The sequence below is a fragment of the Crocuta crocuta genome, unplaced genomic scaffold (genome assembly GCF_008692635.1).
Source record: "Crocuta crocuta isolate KB4526 unplaced genomic scaffold, BGI_CrCroc_1.0 scaffold425, whole genome shotgun sequence".
NCBI lineage: Eukaryota > Metazoa > Chordata > Mammalia > Carnivora > Hyaenidae > Crocuta > Crocuta crocuta.
This window is the reverse complement of record NW_027531909.1, coordinates 833,892-861,241: the sequence shown is the minus strand read 5'-3', so window position 1 is coordinate 861,241 and position 27,350 is coordinate 833,892. Positions and strand designations below refer to the sequence as shown.

The window sequence follows — 27,350 nt, the reverse complement described above, 5'->3', positions numbered from 1 at the left end:
TGTCCGCCCCCCGCCCTGCCTTTCTGAATTTTATTTTCTGGGGGGAGGCGGGAGCTACTTTGGGGCCACTTTGGCTCTTGGAAGTGTGTTGCGGGGGCTCTGTTAGGCTGGTCTCGCCGATCGCGTGGGGCTTTTCGCTGGGGGGTGCGGGGTGCCTTAAGTTATGGATGCCTCGGCGTGTTTTCCCGCGGGCGTGTGTGTGTGTGAGTGACGACGTCTCATTTTTGTTGTGCACGAACCCAACGGCAAGAGCACGGGAGTTTGTGCCCATCAGCAGAGGCTGCATGTAGTTTCCATTCCGCCTGGCACAGCGCTCCACACGCACGCACACACACACGTACACAAAGACTTCCTCGGCGTGTGCCTGTCGCCGCGGCACTTTCAGGGAGGGGGCTCGCCAGACCTCCCCCCCCCCATTCGGCGTCCCGGCTACCTCCCTTCCCACGCCGAGAAACCGCCCAGGCATCACCTCCTAATTGTCTTCTAATTTGTTTCCAATGCATTTGTTGTGCTCGTAGTGGCTCGAGTGTGCTCTCCCTCNCGCCCACGCGCGTGAAACGTGGACGCAGAGGGCACCGCCGTTTCCTTTTATGTGCGTTTCAAGAAGGAGGAAAAAAAATGTCAGGCGCAATGTTCGGTGCCGAACGGTCGCCTTCCTGTTGTTCACGGCTGTCTCTCCTCCCCCTGCCCGCAGTGTGCCGTGCAGGTGAAGCTGGAGCTGGGGCACCGCGCCCAGGTGAGGAAAAAACCCACCGTGGAGGGCTTCACCCACGACTGGATGGTGTTCGTGCGCGGCCCGGAGCACAGTAACATACAGCACTTTGTGGAGAAAGTCGTCTTCCACTTGCACGAAAGCTTTCCTAGGCCAAAAAGAGGTAGGGCTCGAATACAAAAGGAGCTCGATCAAAAAATGNGCGGCGCCGCGCTGGCCAGGTCTGGGCTCCCGCCCGCGCGCGCGCCACTTCGGCTTCGGGAAAGTCACCGCAGAGAAAGGACCGTCAGGTGTCGAGTGTTTATTCATCCCAAGCCAGCCCTCACCGGTCCTCTGGGGTTAGCCGCGGGTTCGGTGGGGAAGGTGCAATTAGTTGTTGGGTTTGGAGGTGTCGGGGGGCGGGGCTGGAGGGAATAGACAAGCTTGCGCCTTTTTTTTTCCTGGAGACATTGAAATTTACCTGTGTTATTAGCAGGGAATGCGTGGCAGGTAGTTATTCTTCCGTTTTGGGAAGTCGCCTCTCTTCAGGGTCTTCTTTGCCTTCCTCCCTGCGAATTAGGCAGTGGGTGCGGGTTGTCACTGATTTTTCCTTTCGTGGGGTAGCCACCCCCACCTGGCACAGTCAGCATTTTATGTTCAGCTGGGGGGGGGTGGTGTTACTCGTTCCTAGCCCCTAGTGGCACTTAATTGCTCACTGAATTTTTTGAGCAGCGGTTTGGAGTCTGCTCGATGTGATCTGCGGGGAGGAGGGTCCCTGCAAAGGTCGAAGCTAAGTTTCCGAGGAACCATGTCTGCCTTGCTTTCTTCCTCACTTCTCTACCCTGGTTTTTAGCCTTGGTTTCTAGTTTGCATATCCTGCTCAGCCTCTCAGGTCCCAAAACACTCTCCGTAAAGAGCAGGACGGTTTTAAAAAAAGAAAGAAAAAGAAAAAAACCCCCCACGGGATGTTATTTTGAAAGAAAATTTAAAGAAGTCTTGAGAAACCTGATTTTTATTCCCTTCAGCCTCCGGAAAGCTACTGCCTGGTTGTTTTAGTTGGATTAGTGGAGGTAACAGTACAAATACAATAAGGTGCTTTGTTTGTAAGCAGGTTTATTTATCTAACTCGACACAATGGTTAGTAGTTATCTTCCATTTGATCGGTAATCTTTATTGGCATCTAGAACTCCTGCAGTTTCTTAGAGTAACATCATAATAAATCCATTCTGCTTAGAGCTACTGGAAATTATTGAACATTGAGGAGCTGAATAAAGAAAGGAGAAATGCTATGTGCCTCAGAGGTGGCGGAGGTTTGTGTTGATGCTTATATTTTGTTTCCAGAGCTCCTGTGATGGGTTGTAGGATTGTATGCTTTGCCTTTAGTGGTTTGTTTCACAGCTCCTCTTGAAAACTTGACCAGCTGAATTTGATGGGCTTTGCTGGATGGTTAACAAATGAATCCAGCTTCGAATAGAAGCTGGGCATGGCCTAGAGGAAATAACATTTAGATTTTGTTAGCATCTTAGATCAAAATATAGCCTGAGATAATTTTACTTCATACTTCCTCAACACTGTAATTAGGAGGAGTATTGTCAAGTTTCTGTCACTGGTCGAGGTTCGGTGTGATGCTTCTTGGAATCTTGCTCTCCCCTTTCCATGTATCTGTAGAGCCACTGCAGAGGAGTTTAAACAAAAGAAACCACCTTCTAAGATCCCTGGTATCCACTATTAGGACTCCTTTGCTGCCACGCAGTTCGAGATGAAATACACTTAACAAGAAAAGCAATATTTATTACTCTAGGAAAACTAAGTCTGTTGGCAGAAGATGTAGCTCTTAAGATAACTTTGTTTAGGCTTCTTGACAGTCAACAAATTGGCATTGTGAAATTAAAGATGACCGACCTCCCCATATTTCACCACGGTTTCTGGGCTTCAGTGTGTGTGTGTGTGTGTGTGTGTGTGTGTGTGTCCCTTTATTTTCCATACTTAATGATTTTCCCAGCCTGAGGGAGCAGGAGGGTGCTGGCCCCACACAGCCCACACCTGGGAGCTGTTGCTAGGTGTGGTAAGCGGCTCAAAAACCCTGAAGTCTCCATCTCTAGTGAGAGATGCCTGCTCACAGGTTGGGCTCTTCAGGTTTTTATTTGCAACTGCGGAGTTTCTTTATGTAGTCTATAAGCCATTGTTTTCAAATGTTTATTTTTGGATTTTTATTTGTATGTGTGCTTCCCATGATGTGACAAGTCCCGGGAAAAATGCCAGCTTACATAGCCCAGGAGAGACCTTGTCATACTGTAATTACACATGATTCAGATTGCAAGAGAAGGCTTCTCTGTTCTTTGGGAATACTTAGTTGTAAATTCAAGTAACACCAACATACCACTTGATCCTGGGACTTATTTTTTGGCTTATAACGCCTTCCAAAATGATAAGAATAAATAAATACAGAACAAGAATCCCAGCCGTTGCTAAGTCTGCTTCGGTACCTTTTAAGGTGCTATATTTGTCATCTTATAGGTCTGTAAGTGAGAAATTGGAAATGGGAGAAACTGTGCGAAAATGGCTTTGTGAAAAATCTGAGTTACAGGATATTTAAAAGAAATGCACATACTCCAATCTGTAAATGGCTATTAATAATGGCAAGTTAAATCACTTTCAGTAAACAGAAGTGGACCTTAGCACTGGGGATGAACTGCTCAGCCACAAAGATGGAGGAGTTCTTAGTTTTGTAAATCTTTGGTTTGGAAAAGCAAATTGATTTTCAGGTTGGTTTCCTTTATTTCACAGTAATATTATGAGAACTTGTAGAGGAAGAAATTAGAGCATTTCAACTTGTTGCCTAATGAGAATTACATGTACCATTTCGGAATTGAGCTAATTGTACTTGAATTCTTGAGAGTTTACTCTGTCCCAGAGATGGGTTGGAGACGTGCAATTTACAGTTCCTAGCACTGAGTCCTAGAAGAGAGATTTTGATAGAATGGTGAAGGCTGGAATATCCATTAGCTGTTACAGAACAGGCAGGTCAGAGTATAATGCATTTTAAAACTATCCACTTGTAAAAAAAAAAAAGACCATATCTTATTTATTAGTACCAAAGATTTGTAATAGTCTGATATGACTGAAATGAATAGTCACATTCAAAACATTTCATTTAAAATATTAATGTTTTCATTTTCAGTATGATGGGAATTTGAGTGAACTTTCTTTCCAATTACACCATTCTTACTATTGCAGTCTGTTCCATTGACATTTATGATATGAAATCTGTTGCTTATTATTTTATGTAAGCTAATTTGGCCACCGGTATGATTTGATGGCTTTTTATTTGTAGCCCTAGTCCTTTGAGTAGGCAGATAAAGCATAATAAATCCCACTTACAACTTTCCTTTGATTCAAATGTTTGAGCCCAGCATTACTGTGTAGTTCTGATTTGTGTTAAATAGTCTTCTGAAAGAATTTGGGTAAGTTTTTTAATTAGGGTACCTGAAATCTGGGGCCAGACTAGTTGAAGATACTGCATGCACCTGGTGTGTATTCTCCTCTTAGGTACTTAAAAGATTTCAAAAAAAAAAACAAACCCAAAAAACAAAAACAGCTGGATGACTCTACTGATCTATTCAGTGAGTGTTAGAAGACTTGTGTAGAGTTCTGTATGGAATTAAGGTGACCAGTGAGAGCAGTTCTCCTACTTGGCATTTTGAAGCAACATAAAGCATAATTTTCCAAGGCAGCTAAAAGCTGAATTATTGGAGGCAATCTCCTAGACTGTTAATGGGAATGTAAATTGGGCACGGACATTTTGGAGGGCATTTGGCATCGTCTCTTAAGGTTTTAGATGTTTATACCCTTTGACCCGCTAACTTTACTTCCAGGGATTTTCCATCAGATACAGGGGTACAACTGCACAAAGATACAGTATATTTCTTGTGACTTTTTAAATAGCAACAATTGAGAAGCAAGCCACATAGGGGACCCAGCTGGGTTCATTCAAATGATGGGGATTATAAAAGGGGGTAAATTATGTTTGTAGATGCAGGAAGATCTTCAAGAGATATTAAGTGAAATAAGTTGCTGGATCAGTGCGATCCCATTTGAAAGTAGGCTTATAGAAATAAAAAGTGCATGTGTGTATGTGTATAAATAAATTTTGGATGAGTGGGAACTCGGCTCTTACCAGTACTTTTCTCTAGTGGGTGCTTACCGTGTTGGCAGGAATGGGAGGTTGTTTTTGTAGCGTTTGGCTTTCTTTTTGAAAAGTTAATTCTATATATTTAAAACATTCCAGTGAGCACTCATTACTTTTTAAGACTAAAAGACAAAAAGTAAAGACCCAGGGTAGAACTTTCTTGGGCAGACATTGCTGCTCAGTGGTGAGGAGTTCGGGTTAGGAATTACGGACTTGTATTCGAATGCTGGCTTTGGAGACCTCTTACGTGATCTTGAGCAAGTCATTTCTGTGTGTGTTTTCTCACTTGTGTTCTCATTTGTGTTCATGGAATGATGGGAGACGAGGGCCATTACCTCATAAATTGAGGATTAAATATGAATCAGCTGTTTTCCAATTTAGGGGTCTTCAGATGTCTTCAGACTCTTAAAAATGGCTTCCAAAGAGCTTTTCCCCTAGAAGTTGCATCTATTAATATTTACTGTATTAGAAATCAAACCTGAGCCATTTAAAAAGTTATTTATTAATTTGTTTAAAGAGAACAATGATCAGCCCATTGTATGTTAACCTATAAATAGCATGTTAGTGAAAAATGAGTATTTTCAAAAAAAGGGAGTGAGAAGTGTGGCATTATTTTACTTTCTGTGTACACAAGTCTTGCTGTCGTGAAATAACTGCATCAGCTTATGTGCCTCTGCATTCAGCCTTTTGTGTTCTCACACATCATGGAGCCTCTGGAAAACTCCACAGTCCACTCATGAGAGAATGGTGAAAGAGGCAAAAATGTCTTAGAGTTAATATAAGAATAGCCAATCCTTGGAAAAAGGTTTTGGGGATCCCGGGGTCTCCAGAATACACTCAGAGAACCTCTGATATCAAATATTCAACATAGAACCTGGCACAGATGAACTGCCCTTATTAATATGTGGGAGCTGATTTTTTTTTTTTAAGCCATGTCACTGTTGCTAATAAAAACATTTAATGGAAGGAGGAAAGAGCAGTCTTCCGACGTACTGGCATGGTTACGTTCCATTGTAACAATTATCTAACAATTTTTTTCAGAAAAGGAAAATCCAAACTTGGGTGTCAGTGGATCCATTTTATAGTTAATACCACTCTCCAGTTTATGGCATATCATCTGTATAATGCAGAAGCTTTAATATCTCTGGCTTTAGGTGACTTCTATAGAACTATCTCTGTGAGGTAGAACAGGGCAGGGGTAGCAGTCAGCCTCATAATTTTACTTTCAAGATTCCTTGTTCTTTCTCTTGGTTCTTTGAAGATTCCTTCCAGTGGTCTTCCCTGAGTCAACCTTAGCCCTCTAGCTCTTTCTCTGGTCATCTACTACAGATGATTCCCTACTATTTAACACAGCTTTTACAGTTCTAAGATGTGGAACTTTTTTTTTTTTTTTTAAACCTCTCAGTGACTTAAGTCAACAGAAGAGACCTTAGAAAGCTCAGATACTTGGTTGGGGGTGGGGGGGAGGAGCTGTGAAGCACAATTGTACCAACAACATAATTAAGGATTCTATATATTACTGGACTTTAGACTTTTATCTTTATTGAACCGATTTTAGAATAATTTTGATCTCTGAAGCATAGTGTTTAACACGTCCTGATGGAGGTAATACAGATTTCCATAATTTTTTTCCCTTGGCTTTTACACTTTGCTTGATTTTAGGATTGACTCCTCAAATCAGAAGCTACCATGTAGAAAGAGAAATTCTCTTGTCTCAGGGATACCAGTTGATATTCTCTCAAACCATTGTTTTTTTTTTAAACTTACAGATAATGTAGAACTTGAGAAATTATATCACACGATTATACTGTACAACTTTCATGGAGAGCCCATATATTACATGCAATTGGAAATGCTGTTATTTTAAAAATATATAGATATATGTTCATATAGAAAAAGCAAACCATAGATACATTAAAAAGTCACTGAAAATTCTTTATGGGCAACTATAATTAATATTTATTAAATATCTTTATATATACATATACACATATAAATATTAACTATAAATTAACATTAATTTATTCAACAGGTGTTTTTTGGAGCTCTATATGGCTAGATCACTTCCAGGAGCTGGGGGGGATACAGCACAAATGACCATTCCTACTCTCATGGTATATGGTGAAATACCATCTCTTTAAAGCTGAATTTTATGGTAATATGTTGAATATACATTTGTCATAACTTTATGTGGACGTTGTTCTTAGTGTTAATTTGTTATGAATAATGCTATGATGAACATTGTTAACATTCATTTGTATGGTTTCTCCTATAATTTCCTGGTGTTAAATTTCCAGAAGGGAGGTAGTTGAGACAAGGTACGTAGGTTTTATTTATTTATTTATTTAAAGGTACATGGATTTTAAATTTTGATGTGCGTTGCCAGACTTTATTCCCAAATGATTGTAGCAATTTATCCTTCCCCAGGGATTGGGAGACTTCCCCTTTCTCCAAACGGTTGCCAATACTGGGAATTAACAGTGTTGTTTTTTAATCTTTGCCAGTTTGTGGAGAGCAATGCTTTATTTTTATTTGCATTTATTGATTAGCAATGCTACACATCTTTGTGCATGTATATATTTACTATTTGCCATTTATGATATGCCTTTTTTGTGATCTTTTTGTATTTCTCAAAAGATGTACAAGAAAATACAAAGGAAAAAATGGTACAACAAACAATCACATCCCCAAGAATTCATCTATCAAGAATGAATATATGTTTATATTTTATGGTATTTGATTCTTTGTTTTGATTTTAGAAAATTAGGTACTATAGATGCAGCTAAAGTGTTTAAGTGCTTCCGAATCCTTTCTTCCAACTCTGTAGCCTTTCCTCCATTCTATTTATGTACATTTGCACATTTATATTGGTGCAAGTAAGAGTACATTGTGTTTTAAAAACCTCCACCAAAAGTATCATAGTGGGTGAATCATTTTTTTTATTGACATATAATTGGTATAAAATTTACCCTTTGAAAGTATAAAATTCAGTGGCCTTTAGTGTATTCGCAAGGTTGTGCAACAGTGGCCACTCTTAAATTCCATACCATTTTCATGAGTGAATAATTTTGTGTCCTGCCACTTTTCCCCCTCGACATTTTTGAACCTTTCTACATTTCAGCTGTAGAGAGCCAATTCATGACCTTCAACTTCTGTTTAGTATTTTATGGTAGGAATAGGTTGTATGCTTACTTTTCTGATCCCCTGTTAAGGAATAAATATATAGGTCATTTTCTGTTCTGTGCAGTGAACATCTTTGAATGTGTTACCTTTTACAAATGAACAAGGTTTGGGATATAGGCCTAGAATTCAAGTTGTGTATGTGTTTTCATTTGTATTAGATGTTGTCAGATTGCTCTACCAAATAGTTGTGACAGTTTATACTCAGTCAGGGGATGAGTACCGTTTTCTCTACAGCTTTGCCAACATTGAATATTTTCAAATCTCTTATATTTATAGATGCTATCTTCTGTTTTCATTTGTATCTCTCTGATTTCTAATGGAGTTGAGCATTTTCTGTATGTTTGTTGACCATTTGGATTTCCTCTTTATTCACTTTTAAAAGTATCCTTTGTCTTTTTTTAAAAAAGAAACTATTGGGAATCTTTTGTCTTTTTCTTATCTGTAGGATGTTATTCCTTTGTTGTTTGTGTTGGAAATATCTTGTCCCATTTTTGGTTCTTTTTCTTGTAGCCTGATGTTTGGTATCTTTTTGTCATACACAAGTTTTTAATTTTGTCAAATTGATCTATTTTGTTTTGTTTTCCTGTGTGGTTTTGGGGTTTTGTTTAAGAATATAATTTGTGGGCATGGTAATATGCTTAACCGGCAGACTTTATACGTGCAAGACACAGCGAAACGACTGGGGGAGACATAAGACAAAGAGGGGGTACCTGCCTTCAATGTGCTTGTGTCCTCTGGACCTGGGAAGGATCCTTGAGACTCTTCATCTTTGTTTATCTTCTTGTTTTACTTTTAACCGGAAGCCTAGAAACGTGAAATGATCTTGCAGTGTAGATACAATGAGTCACAAATGTGCTGGTGTAAAGATAGCTAGTAATAAATGGTGGTAAACGTTTACTTTTGAAACAGTGAATAATTATTCACTTATATTCTCAGACAAATGTTCAGCAATAACTGCTTTTGTAGACATGAGTTAGGATTTCATTAAGTGGTGGTAACCATGGTAGATGATGCTGTTTAAGAGGGAAAAGTTCCATAGCTTCTTTAAGGCAAAATCACATTTATTTTGTGGACTAATTTAAGATTTTCCTTTGAGATGAGCTCATTACGAAATATGGTTACTGATTGGTAGGTATCTCCTGGTAGTTTGCCGCCTGCCCCAGCCCCCCACCTCCCGACTGTGGTAGGGTTGCAATTCGATGAAGGATCCAGAACGATCCAGAACGTTGTTTTAAGAAATACTGGTGTATGATGTAATCCTTTTAACTTAAGTGTGATAAGTTTGCAGTGATTCAGGCCTGAAGAAGGCTATTATCATTGAATTTCTAAAAAGATAAGGCTAGTATTTGGGTGTGATTTAGTTGGTATGTAGTAGTTAACAATTAACTTTTTGGATAAAATCAGTGCATCATCGTTTCTTTTTTTTTTAAAGAAAATTGTGGCTTATCTCAAGCCCATTCTGAGGCCTGTTTATTTAAATAGAGTTATTACCCATGTTAGAAGATTGATATTCTCTGAGCCAAATACATTTTAAAATATTTAATTTTGCCAAAAGCAGATTTTTTTGTTTCTTTCCAGCAGAAATCGTTAGTCATTTTCCCATCAATACCAGGCCACATGCTGTGTGTATGTATTGATTTTTAAAAGGAAAATATACACTAACAATTTCCTAAAATATTAGTAAAAGCAGTAACCAACAGAGTAGGGAGAGTTACTTGCCTCTTAATGTATCTAGATATAAATGCAGTCTGCATAATGCCTTCAATCTCTGCAGATAGGTTTTATGCCCTACTTCCTTCTCCATCCAGGGTAGTGTTGGAGGAGCTGAGTGTCAGATTATTCTAGGTACCAATGTATTTTGATAAACACTTAGAACATTTTGGTTGTTTAAAAACAAGGTTCGTTGTGGACTCATCTAATCCGTACCTCTTACCCCAAATACTTCATCATTATGAGTTGCTGAGAACTGAAAGGTTTCTTTGTATTGAAGAAATACTCTTCTATTTGACAAACATTTTTCCTTTGTTTGGTTTCTTTCCATGTTCCCGTATTATAAGCAACTGTTTTGTGATGACTCAGTGAAAAATAGCTTGGCCTGTTGGGATTTGGTTGCTTTTAGTGGGATGGATTATTCAAAATGTTGACTCAGCTCCAGATTTTCTTAGCAGAGATGCTTGTTGTATGGCTTCGTACCTGTGCCCAGAAACAGTACCGAGCAGTAGGAAGTTACTTTCTCATCACATGAGCGCTGAGCAGAAGCACGTGTTACGGGCTCAGTCAGTCCCCACGGGCCTCCCTTTGGAATATGTATTTATTGTTCCTCTTTTGTTGCATTAGTTATACATCAGATGTGATGGGACCTACATTCTCTCTGTGGATAGTACTCATAGCCTTGATCAATGCAGTCTAGACATTGGAAGATTTTGGCAATAATAAAACATAAAGGCAGATATTGCAAGTCGGAGTTTTAGAATCCCGACTTTAGCTTCCACTCCCCTAAGTGGTAAATTATTACTCTGGGTTCTCGAACTCATTTCTTCTGTACCTCTAATAATTGACTTTGTGTAAACACAACCACTACTTGAATTTAGCAGGAAACATTGTGCTGGCTGAGAATAACACTTTCTAGAATGGGCTTTAAGCCTATGTTCCAAGCAAAAATGAATTTTTCTCCTTTTCTGTCTTTTCTCCCTCAGTTTTTTTTCATCTACCTTGAATGCTTTTTAAAAAGTTACACACAAATTTGAGAGACCTGGCCAGGTCTATCACTTTTTTTTTTTTTAACTACTTAATCAATGAACTACAACTAGCCTTTTAGCTTTAAAAATAGGAGACAGATGTATTCCAGTAACTTGTAGAGCAGTATTTAGCAATGTAGCAGAACAGGCCCTGGTCTGGGAGCTAGAAAGGGTGTGTTTGGCTTGAATAGGCTCTGTGGGCTCTTCTAGCTCTGAAATATTATTTTTCCTTAGTTTAGTTTTGTTTTGTTTTAAAGGATAAGTTAGGAGGCATATCATGGATCGAGTGTTTGCTTATTATTAGATAGCAATTGTGTATTGGTCCTCATGCTAGATAATAGGCCTGTGTTGATGTATTAAATTTCTTACTTTTCATAAATGTGGTAGTTTGGAGAATGATTTTTTTTTTTTGAAAAGAGAAAATGATATGAACTTGACTCTATTGGAATTTTACCTTTTTTAATGGTGAGTGAGCAGTGAAATGGGTAAAAGACTTGCCTGCAATAACAGGGAAGTAGGGTAATTGGATAATTCACCAAGTAGGTGATTATGTTTTCATTATGAAAAGTTGCTTTCTGGTAATATTGGTGCCATTTATACCAGCCATTGACACCGTGTGTAGATTGGAGCATTCTAAGAACTCAAGGCACCCTATGTTTATTGAAGTTTCTTCCGCAAATAACAGCTCTTGATCAGGTCGCGATACCATTGGGTTTTTCACAAAAGGTGACCGTTTTTTTTTTTTCTCCATATAATGTAGGTCAGACCTTGACATTTTGTCACTCAATTTGTTTTTCTGAAGCATTATGTTTCAGATCACTCCCTGTGTTTCTATTATCAGCAGAATAATTGGGGACTTGGATTTATGTTATCATGTAAACAGGTAAAAAGAGAAAGTACAGTATATCAAATATTTGACCCCTCACCATACTCTCAGGGTTTTCTGTTTAATAATTCAGATGCTTAATTGAAGTTGTCTTGAAAAGCAGTTGCCCTTCCACTCTTCTCTCATAACTTGCTGCCTAACTTTTAAGTAAAAAAAAAAAAATTCTACTTATTCCAGCTTGTTACAGGGAATTGTTGAATGATGCAGGAGCCAAGGATTTAATTATACGAATACACGAAAATACGCAAATGCAGACAATTTAAAGAGAGCAGCAAATAAATGAGAATTATGTTGTAAAGGCTACTCAGTCACTTGTAGTTAGTTAGTACTACTTGACATAGTGCCTTTCTGTAGAGACTGTTTATTTTCATCATTGATTTTAGTGTTTGATTCTGTCCATTTTCTTTATATCAAAATGGTCAGCACTGTTCTTGACTCACATTTTGAGAATTGTATGAGAGATAAAAGTACATGAATGAAAACATGTGAAGAAAATGCTATAGCAAAATGTTAATAGAAGTTATCTCTGGGAGATGGGGTATCAGGAAATTTAGAAAAATATATCAACTTGGCTTTATTCAAAGATTCAGCACCTCATCTAGCAAGTAGAAAAGAGCTCTCAGGAAATACTTGTAAAATTTGTTGGATTTTTTTCATGCTTTCTTGAATGATACATATTACTTATGTGAATGTAAAACTAGATATTTAAATGTACAAATGGACATGTTTATAGTAAGCTTTTTGGCTTTTTTTAAAGTAATGTCATTTAGAACGTAAAAATGTCTTTCCCAAGGAACATTTTCATGTTTTGTTATTTGAAATTTTAATCACCTTGTCATTTTGAGTGTTTTCCTTTAATAGTCCTATAATATATGCACAAATGTTTCATAAGTTGATTGTAAGCTTTAAAGAGAAACATGTAAATCATATTCTCACCTTTCTTAGCAATGCTGCTGCGTAAAATTAATCAGATTAACCTAATTTATAAGTACATGATTCATGTAAGATATTCTTTGTAACAGAAAGACAACCATGTTTAATACTTCAGTAGAGTATACATTCTTGGAGTACAAGGAATGTTTTGAAAGGTTTTGATTTTTTTTTTTCCTGTGGAGTTTTGGTAAGTATAACTTTATTAATTAATATGTTTATCTTGATGTGTAGTATTAGAACATTTTCCAGAGCCTAAATCTGACTTTAATAATTGACAGCAAATGAAAGGGCTCTCATCATGTTTAGATGTATGGTAATAGTGTTAGAAATAAATAGGACCTATAATTAGGAAAAAGAGACCCATTTCCAGATTATGTCTTTGTACATAATTTGGAAGTTAAATGTTGAATTATGAGAAATAAAAAATAACCAAACAACTACCAAAACAAAGGCAAAACAATTGTTTGGGGCAGGGAAAGAAGAGGTGGTTCTTTTTGGATGGATGCATTAAGTGCATAAACACAAACAATATTTTAGTATTAAAACAGTTTTAATCATGTTTCATACAGAAACTACAAAAATAACCAGAAGTTTTAAAAAATTAAAATTAAAATGTAATTTCCTGGTTTGAGTACACTACAGATAGATTAATATGTACATTCCTTAAACACAGCTAAAAGGAATGATTTGTGCAAAATGACAGAGTTAATTTTAGTTGTCTTAAAGGTCTCTTTACAATCCAAAATTTATCTGATTAAGTCCATGATAGTATGGTCTGTGGGAAACCTCTTTACCTTTTTAACATAAAAAAAAATAGCAATTGAAAGTACGATGCTAAAATGCATAATAAGACTATACGTGAAATAAAAATAAGTCTGTTTTCCCTTTGGTATTAGATGCTTTTACAAAATTCATAAATGACAGATTAACTCCACTTTCAGTGTAAAACACAAGACTTGACATTTGTGATCAGAGCATTTCTTTACTAGCTGCTTGAATAAAATTGCCACGTTAAGTTCCATTCGCTAGCATTTGGAGTAACGTTTTTCATGGGCTTAATTCAGTTCTGCTGATAAATTTTTATTTAACTATTTCTGTTCCTTTGGAGAGAATTCTAAATGGGATTCCTAATAGCCTGGATTCTTTTCTTTGGATTAAGATGTGTATGAAGATGAGGAAAATCTACTGTTTAGCACCGTGATTTCAGTTGACAGTATTTGCTTGCTATTTTTATTATTAAGTTAATTTGCAAGTATAGAAAATCATGAAATTGTTTTAAAACCTAGTCTTGCTCCATACTCAAGGGACTGAGCCAAAGACTGGAGCATTTGAACAGTATGAAGCCTTGGTTTGAATATGGCAACTTATTAGAAATTCCAAATTTGGTACCACGTTAAATAAACTCCTAGAATTTTATTATAGTAAAGACAAAGCTATGGTAGACCAAGATAATGTATAAATGGCCCTTATTTGGAGCATATTTTGCAGTGAAAGGGGAACTGAAGGACAAGGTGTTCTCTACTTGTAGACTTGTAAAGGCCTCAGAGTTTTCTTTATGTTATTGTAGAAAGACATTATTTTTGCTTTGGCGTGCTTAAAACTAAAGGGCAAATGATCCAAAAGAATAATCTTGAAATTCAATAGCAAGAAAACTACTTGACATTGTGGGCTAGAGGCCAGCAAACGTGTTGCTTTCATTGAATGCGTGGGAAATGGGGCAGGCCTGGAATTTAAAGAGACAGGGTGCAGTACGCTAGAAAAGAAAAGCCCTCCTGTATGATTTGCTTGGTGGGAGAGAAAAAAAAAATAGACGTACAGTTTTCTCTAAAGGACCTTTATTGGATCAACTATTTAAGACAGTGAGTGAATTTTTTCCTAACTCTGCCTTCCATCTCTCTTAGCCATCTTCTCTTGTCTGAAATTGGTGCCAGGGAAATTTGTTTATAACAGAGGAGAAGCAGCTTTTCAAATAAAAGTACTTTGTAGCCTGTTCAAATGGAGTATAATGTAATTCTCCCTGAAATTGAGCACTTATTACTTTGTTTATGTAGCTGTTTAAAAAGGGAGAGGGGTGCAATGGGGAGGGGACGCCTACAGGAACCTCTGCTTTAGAAATTTCTGGTTTTTTTTTTCTTTCTGAGTTTTACTCCCCCATCCACTCATGAATCCCCCTTGACCCCCTCCCCCACCTCCCACAATCCCTCAATAAAATAGTATTTAAAAGACTTGAATAACCAGTCCTATGTACCAGCTTCTGGCTCGAGGCAATAATGTTGTACTATTTTCAATGGGTGGTCTTGAATCTCCATGGGAGATTTTACAGGCAGTGGGCTCCAAGACCCACTAAGTGTATTATTTTGAACATAACCAGTTACATTCCTGAGCCATAGAGAATATACAGAGATAATTTTACATTACTGAAGTCTCATAGTTAATTACTTACAACTCAATTTATTTAATTTTATTTGAAGAATTTATGGTTTAAATCTCTAGAAGTGACACATGTTATTAACCCAGGATTTGAGGTTTCCTTTTTAAAACAAGTAAGCCATTCATACATCTGTCAATTCAGGAATACCCATTTGCGCATATATTTTAATTCATAGGTGCTTTTTGTTGGTTTTAATTTTTCTCCATTAGGAAACAAGCCCCTAGCAGTCATTTCCCAATGTTACGGTGTCCAGGGCCTATTTCTTTTACCTGAGATACTGTAAAACGACGGGATCTGTTGTAATAAAAAATATACATCAGGTAGGTTTATGATCAGTATCTTTTGCCTGTGGCATGTAGCCTGAATGTATACCAGCCTGAAATTTAACTGAAATTGCTTTGGGCCAAACCTTTGTTGAAACAGGACTGGAATTATAAATTGAATACTGGATTGAGATTGCCCTTTAGGAAAAAGAAAATTGTTCTTTAGGCAGACTTACTTAAATTAAGTAAATATTTACTTGTACATTATAAATATTGAAATGGGGAATGTTGCAGTCATGTGCATTCCTACATAATTTAAAGTGATTTTGGAATTTCTTCCCAGTGTGAACCTGTAGTTATTCATTGGAGTGATAACATAACTTTGTTAGGTCATTGATTGGATTACTTTCTTGCCCTTATTTACGTTCTTGAGAGAATTAATTTCTGAAGAATGTTGGCTTTCTGTTTAGAATACATATCCATAAATTCTGCACTAGCTGTTCTCCATAGGCTAAGTAGTGAGGAGTTTAGGAGCAGGTATCTCAGATGTATTGGTAAGAGACAGACGATGATTCATATGATGGGCCATTGTTTTTGTTTGTTTTAAACAACGTTAAGTAGTTGTAGGTGGAACATCGTCACTGTCAAAGAATTGAATTTGTTCCGTGTATAAAAACTACTATACACTTGTTTGAGTTCATATATAAAATGATATGAATTCTGTAGTTTTCTTCACTGATAGAATCAAAGAGCTGGCTCACCAGATTACAGCAGTGACTAAAATGTTTGCCTTTTTTCTTTCCTTTTTTTTCTTTTTTTACCTTGGGACTAGTCCTTGAATTGCTAAAAAGTTTTCCAGTAGTTTTTATAAGTGGGTTTAAAGAAGTGATAGCCATCTGAAGTTTGTCTTGTGTAGCCAGCATTTAAGAGTTATTAAGATTGTCTCCACATAAAAAGGAAACTGCTCTCACGGTTATACATGTGAATAAAAGTTAAAGGTTGGTAAAAATTAGCTTGTCAAGTAAACTTTCTGACTGAGGAATAATTTTGTTTTCATTATCCGTTCCCTTGGCTGAAAATGAAATAGAAACGATCTGGTTACTAAAGACCAGCGCTGTATTGGATCACTTCCTTGAGCTTTTGCTATGATCGTTCAAGGCAAAGTTAGACAGCTGCTGTAGATTTGGCCAGTGGCCTCAGAAAAGAAGTTGTTTAACCCTGTTAGTTTCAGACACTATCAATTCTACTTTGCAGATGTACTTGCTGTGTTCGATATGAACGGTGTACTTGCTGAGGTAGATAGGATTCTCTGTGATTATGACTTGAACTGCTGATTGAGAAGGTGGTGTAGCAGAAAACGAGTGAGTTTAACACTCAGTACGGTACAGTTTCGCATCTTGAGATATGACCCATCCCAGCAGTTTTGCCTCTGGGGAGACAGATTTAAAAACTTCAACTTAGGTTTCTCAGTTAGACTTTGGCTTTTTGTGCCCAAAGATGGTTAGGGAGTTGTGAACATTGTGAAAAGTTGTGAAAACGGAGTTTGGATTAGAATCCATGACAATTGGATAGTTAAATGTCCTTTTTGTGGACTTGAAGTCCAGAGGAAAAAACTAAGTCACTGACTTTTAAAAATCTCATTTTGGGTAAGTGTCAAAGTACAACAAGGCCACCTACTCCTGAAATTTGATGTTATAACGTTAAAAATCCTAATGATATTGGGTTCTTGTTGTATAACGTGTTTGCATTATCGCCCTAGGTTTAAAGGGCAGGGAAATACTTTATTGTTACCGCTGAAGAAGGCAAGATTTTGAAACCTACTGCTATGTGATTAAATCAGTGTGTTTGCCCTGAGGCTGCAGCCATTCAATCTGAATTCATAAGTCTAAAATTTGGGACTCTTTCTCTGTTTGAAAATAATACTAAAAAAAAACTTAAGACTCCCTTTGCCTACTCACATGAAAACTACTGAGGCAAATTATCAGGGGTTAAGATTTTCGTGCAATCAAGCCTGAAGATACAATTCAGTATTTTAAAGAGAAAGTTCACAGCCATTCTACATAAAATTTTACTGGGCTTTTCGTTAATCTGAAATAACTGGTCTATAAGTACTTTATCAGTGAAAACTGCTCAGCATGTAAAATGAGGAGAAGAGCACAAAGGCTTCCTGCAAATTAAGGGGACAATGAGCACTAACGGACTTTCCAGCCATCTCCAGCTGTGAGATTATTATAGTTTTTGCAAACCCCTTTCTCTCAAAACTAAATCAAGAATGGTAGAGTCCTGATAAAAAGAAGTGTAGAAAAGCCTAACTAATCCTTAGATGAGTTACTTCAAACGTGCCAAAATAGAATAAAATCAGTTAACAGCATGGATTAAAGGTTACTTTTAATGCATTTTTATCACTCACGTTGAGAATTTTGTTGTATGTTAATGCATTTGGCCTTGGTTTAAAAAAAAAAAAAACCCGAGGGAAAAAAATCCAGTTACATTTGAGAGATTACATAATCACGTTGTTATGAGGAAATTTAGTACTGATGTTAGGTGCCAGATTTGACCTAAGAGATAAAAGCTGTGTACTTGAGATCAGAGCTGCAAACAGGTGGCTCCAATTTTGAGTGGTAAATTTTTGGGTTATTATGGGAGGGTTCATCTATTTCTTCTGAGAGTTGATTTGTTGTGTAGATTTAAAAAAATAAAAAAACAACCCAATATGACCTGGTGTCTTTGGATAAATATGTACAAGTTTTTCCTTGGATAAGATCACAGAAAAGTGCTAAAATCAAATCTGGATCAATGTTTTAAAAGTGCTTGATTCTTCCAGGTAGTAAAGAGAAGAGTCTGGCTTTTGGGTGCAAAGGTTGTATTCCCCCTTCATGCACATATCTGGGATCTTTCATATACTGAGGAGACTGCATCATCTATACTTCTAATTCAAAGTCATGCTTGCCAATTATTTAATTTGTGAAATATTACGTCTGACTGGCGTATTATGATAGAGCTGCCAAAAGTATCGGGTTTGGGGAAAAACTGATTTGGCATGCTGCCACTGGTAAGAATTCTAAAGAGTAATGCATCTTAGGTGCAGGTATATAGATATTGGGGTGGCTATGTGTCAACCTTAATAAAACTTTATCATAAGAACCTGGGCAGTGGGAGATTTTATAATCCCGTCACATTTGCCACTCTTCTAAGATACCAACTGTAAGTTTCTCTAATGGGAATTAGCATTTGTCTCCTTGTGATCATGTATTGCTTTTACTGTGGCTTAACTGGAAATAGCCTGTGTGGTGTACCGTGAGCGCACGTGTGTGCTACACGTAGGTCAGGTACTTTCGTGGGTGTGCCATCTCACGTACACTGATTTTTCATAAGCCGTGTGAGAATTAAGCCTTATTAGTTATTGTCAAAACATACGATTGCCCAAATATAAATTTCCAGTTTGATATTCTGACCCAGTTTAACCCGATACAAAGCTTCTAGCTTGAACGAGTCTTGCAATGTTGAATAAATATTATACTGTATAGTTATTTATGTGCTCAAGAAGCTGAACTTTTGTTCCATCCCAGTAAGTTCCCATGGGATAAGTTATTCTAGTAAATCAGAAAATTTCTCTGAAAGCAAAGTACTTCTTAATTTTTGGAGGCTTGAAAATGGGGAACATGGCCATATGCACGAGGGGGAAGAAATTCTAGCTGACCCACATCTAAAGAACAATTCAAAGTACTTGGACGTCTTAAATTCTCTTGGGGGGAAGAAACCCCACCGCAGTGCTGCCGAATTGTTTTACTTCTGTAGTTATGTCTTTGTGTGTTTATAGGAGTGGGAACATTTTATCTTCTGTGTTTCTGGTGAGGTTGTTTTTCAGCAGTGTCCCAAGAAAAGTCCTGGAGGCTAGCTTTGAAGCCCTGTGGACAAGCTGGATATCAAAGAGCCGGAGGAATTCGGCAGTAATTGTTTTATGGCTGGCCAGAAATCAGACCTATTTGTATAGGTAGCACACAAAATAGCTGTGATTTGACAATTTGGTGCTATTTATACCTACCATAAAAAGAGAAAAGAAAAAGTTAAAGGGGTATTTTGGAAACAGGAACTAAGCTGTAAATGCAAATTGCCTCACCATTTTCTCAAAGGAACAAAAAAGGAAAGGGTTAGGGAGTTTTTATTGAAGGTACGTTATTGAGGATCTGTCTGCTTTCAAGACATTTAATATTGTGCTCACACTGAAACTATACTTCTTTCTGTTTGCAGTTTTTTTGTTTTGTTTTGTTTTTCCCCTATTCCCATCTGAATAAAGTTATTTTTGGGGAGCAAAAGGAATTCTCTGGAGAGGGGGACAGTGAAAATCACAAAGTTTCCAACTCTATCTTAATAGACCTTTAAAATTTCATCTTACTGTTTTTATTTAGCTTTGGATAAGAACCATCTGCTGTTGCCAGAGCGAATTTTTCCTTTCCAAATAAGTTATATTTTCAACAAGTAGTCATAGGTTGTTTACCGAGGTGGTGGGTGAGGATTCGTGGCATTTAGGAAACATACAGAAGGAGATTTTCACAGTTCTTCTTGATGTGTCTGCTACAGAGGTCGTTTTGAATCCAAAGTGTCTAAACTGTTACTCTCACCTAGAGTATATTCCAGGCTCCAGGTGGGCGGTGTATCACGGTTTGTCTGTACTTAGGGGAGCAACCCAGAGTGAAGTTTGACTGTTTCCAGAATGTCATTCAGACCTTTTGAGGTTGTCAAATGCTTCATTGTTTTGCCTTGAAACCCCTAGCCCCAGCACAGGCTGAGTCTGGGGCGGCGGGCGGAGAAAAAGCAAACACTTTTCGATGATTGACTACAGTTTTTTTGTTTTTTTTTTTTTTTTAACCATTGAAGGCATTTTAGTGCGGTGAATTGGGACTGTATTATTTTGCTTTGGTTTTAATATATTTTTTTCCATTGGATTGTGATCCTCCAGTAGTAAGTAGAGCCCTCTTTGTCACGTGTACCTTAATTTCCGGTGGGGGTGCGGGAGAGGTGCTAAAGTTTTGATTACATGAAGAGAATTCACTGAGAATAGGAGAAAAGATGGGGAAAACTGGTAGAGAGAAATCTGGTTTGGGGACAGTTTTGTCTTTCTTCAAATGAGTTAAATAAAGCGTGTGAAGAGAAGGANAAAAAAAAAAAGCGGGGATGGGGGCAGGGGGAGTGTGGAGGGAGGAATCTCCTTAAAGCTGGAAACCTATTTGGATTTCAAGATGGATTCCCTTAGGGAAATAGGTAAAAGGACTCTGGAGAAGAAACATTCAGGATTGCTGTTACTCATCGTCAGTATGAAAACTTAGGTGGGCACGGGTGGGGATGGGGGTGGGAGAAGGTAAGGATATAGGTAGTTACAGACCATCCTTGTGGGTTGGGAATATATAGCAGGGTTAGAGCTTAGTAATGAAGGGCTTTTCTAAGGTAATCTTTTATTCAACCAACACTGAGCACTAGTATGTGCCAGGAATTGCTCTAAACATTGAGGATAACAAGAATAGAAGTAATTTTTGTCCTACAGAAGGCTAACAGATAGCTGTTAGCTATGTCAACCACCCCCCCACCCCCGCCAAACAAACACAAAATAAGTTCCTTTATGAAGGTATGAAAACAAAGCTATGGAAAAAAAGTTCTGAGTGATTAGGTCTGCCCCGATATCAAAATTTGAACTAAGGTTTGTTTTTTGTTTTGGTTTTTATAATTGCAAGTCTAATAAAAAAGAGAATGCATGGATTAAAAAAAATTATCCTCTTTCAAGGAAGGATTTTCCTTTCTCTGATGTTTCCTTCCATAAGGCTGTATATAGTATTTTTAGAGTTTCTGAACTCTATAGATTAGCATCATAGAATATAGGGTTATATAGCTAAAAAGGTGTAGGGAAGCAGCTTGTAGTTACTGACCATTTAATTCGGTATCCTGTTATTCACATTTTACAGATGTGGATCCAAGACTCAAGATTTAGTAACTTGCCCAAGGTCCATATGGCTTGAGTACAGTGACCATATGTCCTGTTTCCTGGGGATTGTCCCAGTTTATGCCTGTTTTTGAGTGACATGACTAAGATTGAATCTCAGGCCTTTTTGACTCCAAGTAATAAGTTCATCACTGTTCTGTTTATATTATACTTCTAGCTCATGTCTCTATTTCCAGATTGGCTTAAGTGAGGATTCTGAGGCATACACCTGGCTCAGTACAGTACTCAGTACTTATTTGATGTTGTTTATCATGAGTGATGGAGAGAATGTGGTAGCTTTCATGTGTGTGTTTCTTGTTTTTTGGTTTTTTTTTTTTTTACATCCTGTTACTAAAATGCTTTAGAATGTGATTTCATTTACTTTCAGAAATTCTAAAGGCATTTGAGAACTCTGTCTTAAGATCATAGTAGTAAATATCAGTCATCATTGCATAGTACTAATCAAGGAAGTTCTAGTGATTTGAGTTTTCTGGATAAATGGAAATTTGGTACATTTCTTGACCACTGAACATGTTGCTTTTCCCTGTAATTTTTGTTTTTCTTTCCCCACCTAATCAGAAGCCTAGAGCAGCAGAATAGGGTTTGAGGAAAGTAACTAATTTGGAAAAGAAAATTGGAAACTTATGTCCTGATTTGCCCAGTTTGGTTAGCTTTTCCACAAGGTTTGCTGGGCAAATATGAGATACATCACTTTTATTTGGTTCCGTTTAAATGGCTCAGCATTTCAGAAAAGGCACAATTTTAGAGGTGTACTGACTATCAGGTAGTTCAGCTAAAATGGATTGAACTTATTTAACATAAAATAAATTTAATTTACTAATTGGTTCTGGTAAAGAACTTTGTTCTGTGTCATTTCTCATATATACTGTGTCAGTTTCCATTAGGAGAGGTTATGATCTGTGCGTATGCTTCGCTGAGGCCGCAGTCTTCTTCACTTGAAGAAGGATTAGTGTCAGCTCTCTGTTAGCCTTTGGATCAAGTGCAGAGGTAGAAGAAAAACTAACGCCATTTTCAGGAACTTGTAGATGAGGTGATGTTAGGGTGGGATGGAAATGTCTCATGTTGCCCCTCCCCCCCATTTCGACATCTGTTCGGCAGTATGACTTCTCCGCCCTTGAAAAGCTCAGAGACGTATGTGTGGGGTTGGTAAGGGGAGATGGACTCAGAAGCAGATACATTTCAGTACAACTTAATTAAGAATTAGTGTTGATGTCAGAATGGAGTTTTATGGAAGCGTTACAGGGCAAGTTAAGATTGAAGATGAGCACAGTTTTATCTATGTTGATGTAGCAAATGTTTGAAACTGCATCTCTTTTTATATTTTGTATCCTTTTTGTTTTATACAGCACTTTATGTTGTTTAGGTTTTTCTTTTTTTCCTCCCAGAGACTATTTGTGATCATACTTGAACAATGCAGTGAAATTCTTCTTTAGCTCAAGCTGTTGTGAAGCCAAAAATAGATCTAGGCTGAGATTGGACTTTGTGGTACAAATTGTGGTTTGTAAGTTGCGGCTGTTATTGTTCCAACAGATAACTGTAATTTAAAAATTATTTAGGAGTCAGGCGAATGTTGCTGAGACAAAAGGGGGCCTGGATGATATTTAAATGGTGTGTTAGAGCAATAAGCAGGTGTCTAAGTTCAAAGAACTATTTGGAATGGAATCGTTTTTGTTAAAATATAATAATAGTAAACTTTAAAAAATTTTTAATGTTTTTTTTTTTTTGAAAGAGAGAGACACAGAGAGCGAGTGGAGGAGGAACAGAGAGAGAGAGGGAGACATAGAATCCGAAGCAAACTCCAGGCTCTGAGCTAACAGTACAGAGCCTGATGCGGGGTTGGAACCCAGGAACTATGAGATCATGACCTGAGCTGAAGTCAGACACTTAACTGACTGAGCCACCCAGGTGTCCCAGTAATAATAGTCTTCTATGGAGTAGTAGGATTGGAGAGACTGAAGTCATGCAAGAACCTTACTTGCTCTGCCCCCTGGCACCCTCACGCCCTCCCCTGGCTTCCCATTTCTTTCAGTGACCTTTCTCTGGAAATTCAAAAGCATGAAATAGGTTTCAGATAAAGAAAAACCAAAGACAATAGTAATAAGACTCAAACTTTGCAGTCACTTTGGTCAGGTGCAGTGCAGGAGTACTGCTCTACAAACATACCTGTGTTCAGAAGAAACGTGGAAGAGTCTAGTAATAAAACATTGAAAGAGTAAGGAGGTCTGAACCTCATTTGCATGGCTCAGAAGTTGATGGCTTTCTGAGACTCTTTTTTAAAGTTGATTTTTTAATTTTGAGAGATAGTGCAAGTTGGGGAGGGGCAGAGAGAGAAAGAGAGAGCCTCAAGGAAGCTCTACAGTGTCAGTGCAGCGCCTGATGCAGGGCTTGAACTCATGAACTGTGAGATCATGACCCGAGCTGAAATGAAGAGTCAGATGCCTCACTGACTGAGCCACCCAGGCGCCCCTGAGACTTTTAATTAAGGAATGCATGAAGGCAAATCTGTTGCAGAAGAAAGCTTACAAATTTTTCTTTTTTTTATCTAATATGTATACAAATCACTTGAGGGACAAGTAGGATCTATTTCTGCTCTAAGACTGCTTGTTCCTTATGGATAGGGTTTTGTTTTGTTTTGTTTTTTAATTGCTATCACTTATACGTTTGCACATAGTGTTGAATAAACATTTTATAGTTAGATATTTTTGTAAAGCTCTTGATATATAAAAATACTTAAGGTATATAAAAATACTTAATAGCTGGTATGTGAGATCTATGTGTCAGAGTACTGAATACGAGAATTACCAAATTACAGGTCACCCTGTGAATTGGAGTACTACCAGTATACCCTTGTAATAAACAAGTTCATTAGGGTTACAGGATACAAGGTCAATATACAAAAATCACTAGTATTCTGTGTACCTGAACAATCTGAGAATGTAATAAGAAAACCATTCTGCTTCCAATAGCATCAAAAGACCGAAAGAGTAAAATACTTATGGATATATTTAACAAAAGAAGTGTAAAACGTATCCTCTGAAACTAGAAAGCATTGTTGAAAGAAATTAGAGAATATTTAAATAAATGGAAAAATATCTCATGTTATCAATTGGAAGGCTTAATATTGTGAAGATGGTGATACTCCCCAAATTGAATCTATAGGTTCAATGCAGTCCCCGTCAGTATCCCACCTGGCGTGTTTGTAGAAATTGACAAGATGGTTTAAAATTCACGTGGAATTGTAGTTTGGACCCGGGATAGCCAAACCAGTTGAAAAAAGAGCAGAAAAGTTAGACTTCTGCTGTCCAATTTCAAAACTTACTGTAAATCAGTATTCATCGAGATGGCGTGGTGCAGACATACGGATGGATGAATATATCAGTGGTGTAGAATTGAGAGTTCAGAAATAAACCCATGTGTCTTTGGTCAACAGGAGTGCCAAGACCATTCAATGATGAAAGGAGAGTCTTTTCAATAAATAAAGTTCCTCAGAGAACTGGATATCCACGTGCAAAAACACGAAATTGGACCCTTACCTCTTGCCATTTATAAAATTTAACTCAAAATTGGCCGAAGACCCAAGTATAAGAGCTGTAACCATAAAACCCTTAGGAGAAAGCATAGGGATTAATCCTCATGACCTTAGATTTGGCAGACAATGGATTCTTGGACGAAACACCAATAACATGAGCAACAAAAGAAAAAATAGAGAATTTGGATTAACAATTAAAAACTTGTGCTTCAAATGACAGACTCAAGAAAGAAGACAACTCACAGAATGAGAGATACAGTACTTTCAAATCATAGATCTGATAATGGCTTGTATCTAGAAATACACATAACTCAAGAATATGAAAAATCACCCAGTTAAAAATGGGCAAAGGATGTGACTAGACATTCCTTCAAAAGAGGACAAGCAAATGGCCAATAAATATGTGAAAAGATGCCCAATGTGACTAGTTATCATGGAAATGCAAATCAAAACTGCAGTGAGATATATTTACTAGGATGGCTGTAATAAAAAACTGGTGAGGATGGGGAGCAGTCAGAACCCTCACACTCTGCTGGAGGGAAGGTAAAATGGCGCATTCATTTAGAAAACAGTTTGGCAGTTCCTCAGTTAAACATGGAGTTCCCATACAAGCCAGTGATTCACCTCTCAGTGTCTACTTAAGAGAAATGAGGGTGCCTGAGTGGCTCAGTCAGTTGAGCGTCTGACTTCAGCTTAGGTCATGATCTCACAGTTCCTGGGTTCGAGCCCTGTGTCAGGCTCTGTGCTGAATGCTTGCTCAGAGCCTGGAGCCTGCTCCGGATTCTGTGGCTCCCTCTCTCTCTGCCCCTCCCCTGCTCACTCTCTGTCTCACTGTGTCTCTCAAAAATAAATAAATGTAAAAATATTTTTAAAAAAAGAGAAATGAAAACCTGCCCACACAAAAACTTGCATGTGGGTGTTTACAGCAGCATTATTCATAGGAGTCAAAAGGTGGAAACAACCCATATATCTATCAAATAATGAATGGATAAACAAAATATAGGGTATTCATAAAATGGAATATTATTTGGCTATAAAAAGGAATGAAATATTGACACATGCTATAACATGGACGGACCTTGGAAACACTGTGCTAAGTGAAGAAAGCTAGTCACAGACCTCGTATTCTATGATTCTTTTTATATTAAGTGTCCAGAATAGGGACACCTATAAGAAAGAAAAATTAGGTTAGTGGTTGCTTAGGGCTGTGGTGTTTTGCGGGAAAAAGAAGGTGATGGCTAAAGGATAAGGGAAGTTCGTTCGTTCGTTCGTTCGTTCTTTCTTTCTTTCTTTCTTTTTCTTTCTTTCTTTCTTTCTTTCTTTCTTTCTTTCTTTCTTGATGATGATAGTGTTGATGGTGGCACATATCTGAATATACTGAACTGAAAAATCATTAAATTGCTTATTTTAAATAGATGAATAAATATATAGTATATGAATTATCTCAGTAAAGCTGTTTTAAAACAAAAAGCTTGCCTAACTTTCGGTAACAAACGGTAACACAAAATATTATCTTCATGTTTATTATACAGTCGGGAACTAAATTAAACCTTGATGGCTTGCCTTTTCTCCGAGAGGAGGCACATGTCAACATGCTAGGGTTTTCATTGCCCCAGGACAATTTATGACAGGAGCATTGTTTCCTAGGTTGAACACAACCTAATTTAAAAAAATATATATCTAGTTGCTTTTGTTATTTTGTTCCAGTTTTGTATATGTATTTGCTTTGTTTCCATCCATCAAAAATATAGCTCTTAGTTGATGGGAGCCTGATGTGGGGCTCAATCCCATGACTCTGGGATCATGACGTGAGTTGACATCTAGAGTCGGGTGCCCAGCCGACTGAGCTTCCCAGGCCCCCCTCTTCCATTTTTAAATAACATTTCTTTCCTTTTTTTTTTCACTGCCTTCCTCCCCTTCCCCCCCTCCCCACCCCTGAAGTGTTGTTAATCAAGTGAATCTAGGCTGCCGTGCAGATTACGAGTTTGTTATGAGGATATAACTCAGTAATAGCCGGATAAAAAACATGCATAGGCAAGGTATGGGGAAGGAGTGTGGAGCTTCTATACCCTCTCTGAGTTCACCATTCTCTGGAATCGTCACATTTTCATCAGTGTGGAGAACTCCATGTGTTATATTTTTCAGAACCTGGGAGGATCTTCACAATTTCCTTCCCAAACTAAAAAATATGGGCAACTGTAATGTTGATAAAGAATACTTTATTAATTATACTGCATGTTAAATGGAATTACATGCTGTAAAATAATGTCTTCTCCCCTGCCCCATTTGCTCATAAGAACATAGTGATAATAACTTCATTAGATGCAAAAGGAAATATGAAGCTTTTGGTAGCATACTCTTTTTTTAAAATTTTTTAAATGTTTGTTTCTGAGAGAGAGAGAAAGCATGAGTAGGGGAGGGTCAGAGAGAGAGGGAGACACAGAATCTGAAGCAGGCTCCAGGCTGTGAGCTAGCTGTCAGCACAGAGCCCGATGCGGGGCTACCCACAAAC

The 27,350-nt window shown here is 37.7% G+C and overlaps 1 protein-coding gene across 1 annotated transcript in view; it reads left to right on the top strand.

Moving 5' to 3' along the window:
- Window positions 1-631: 631 nt before the first annotated feature.
- Window positions 632-27,350, top strand: part of MLLT3 (MLLT3 super elongation complex subunit) — a gene marked incomplete at its 5' end in the record, with an annotated part of 302,329 nt that continues 275,610 nt past the window's right edge. The window contains one exon of the mRNA XM_077774663.1: window positions 632-875. Within this exon, the coding sequence (XP_077630789.1) occupies window positions 632-875 (244 nt within the window). The remainder of the gene's footprint in view (window positions 876-27,350) is intronic.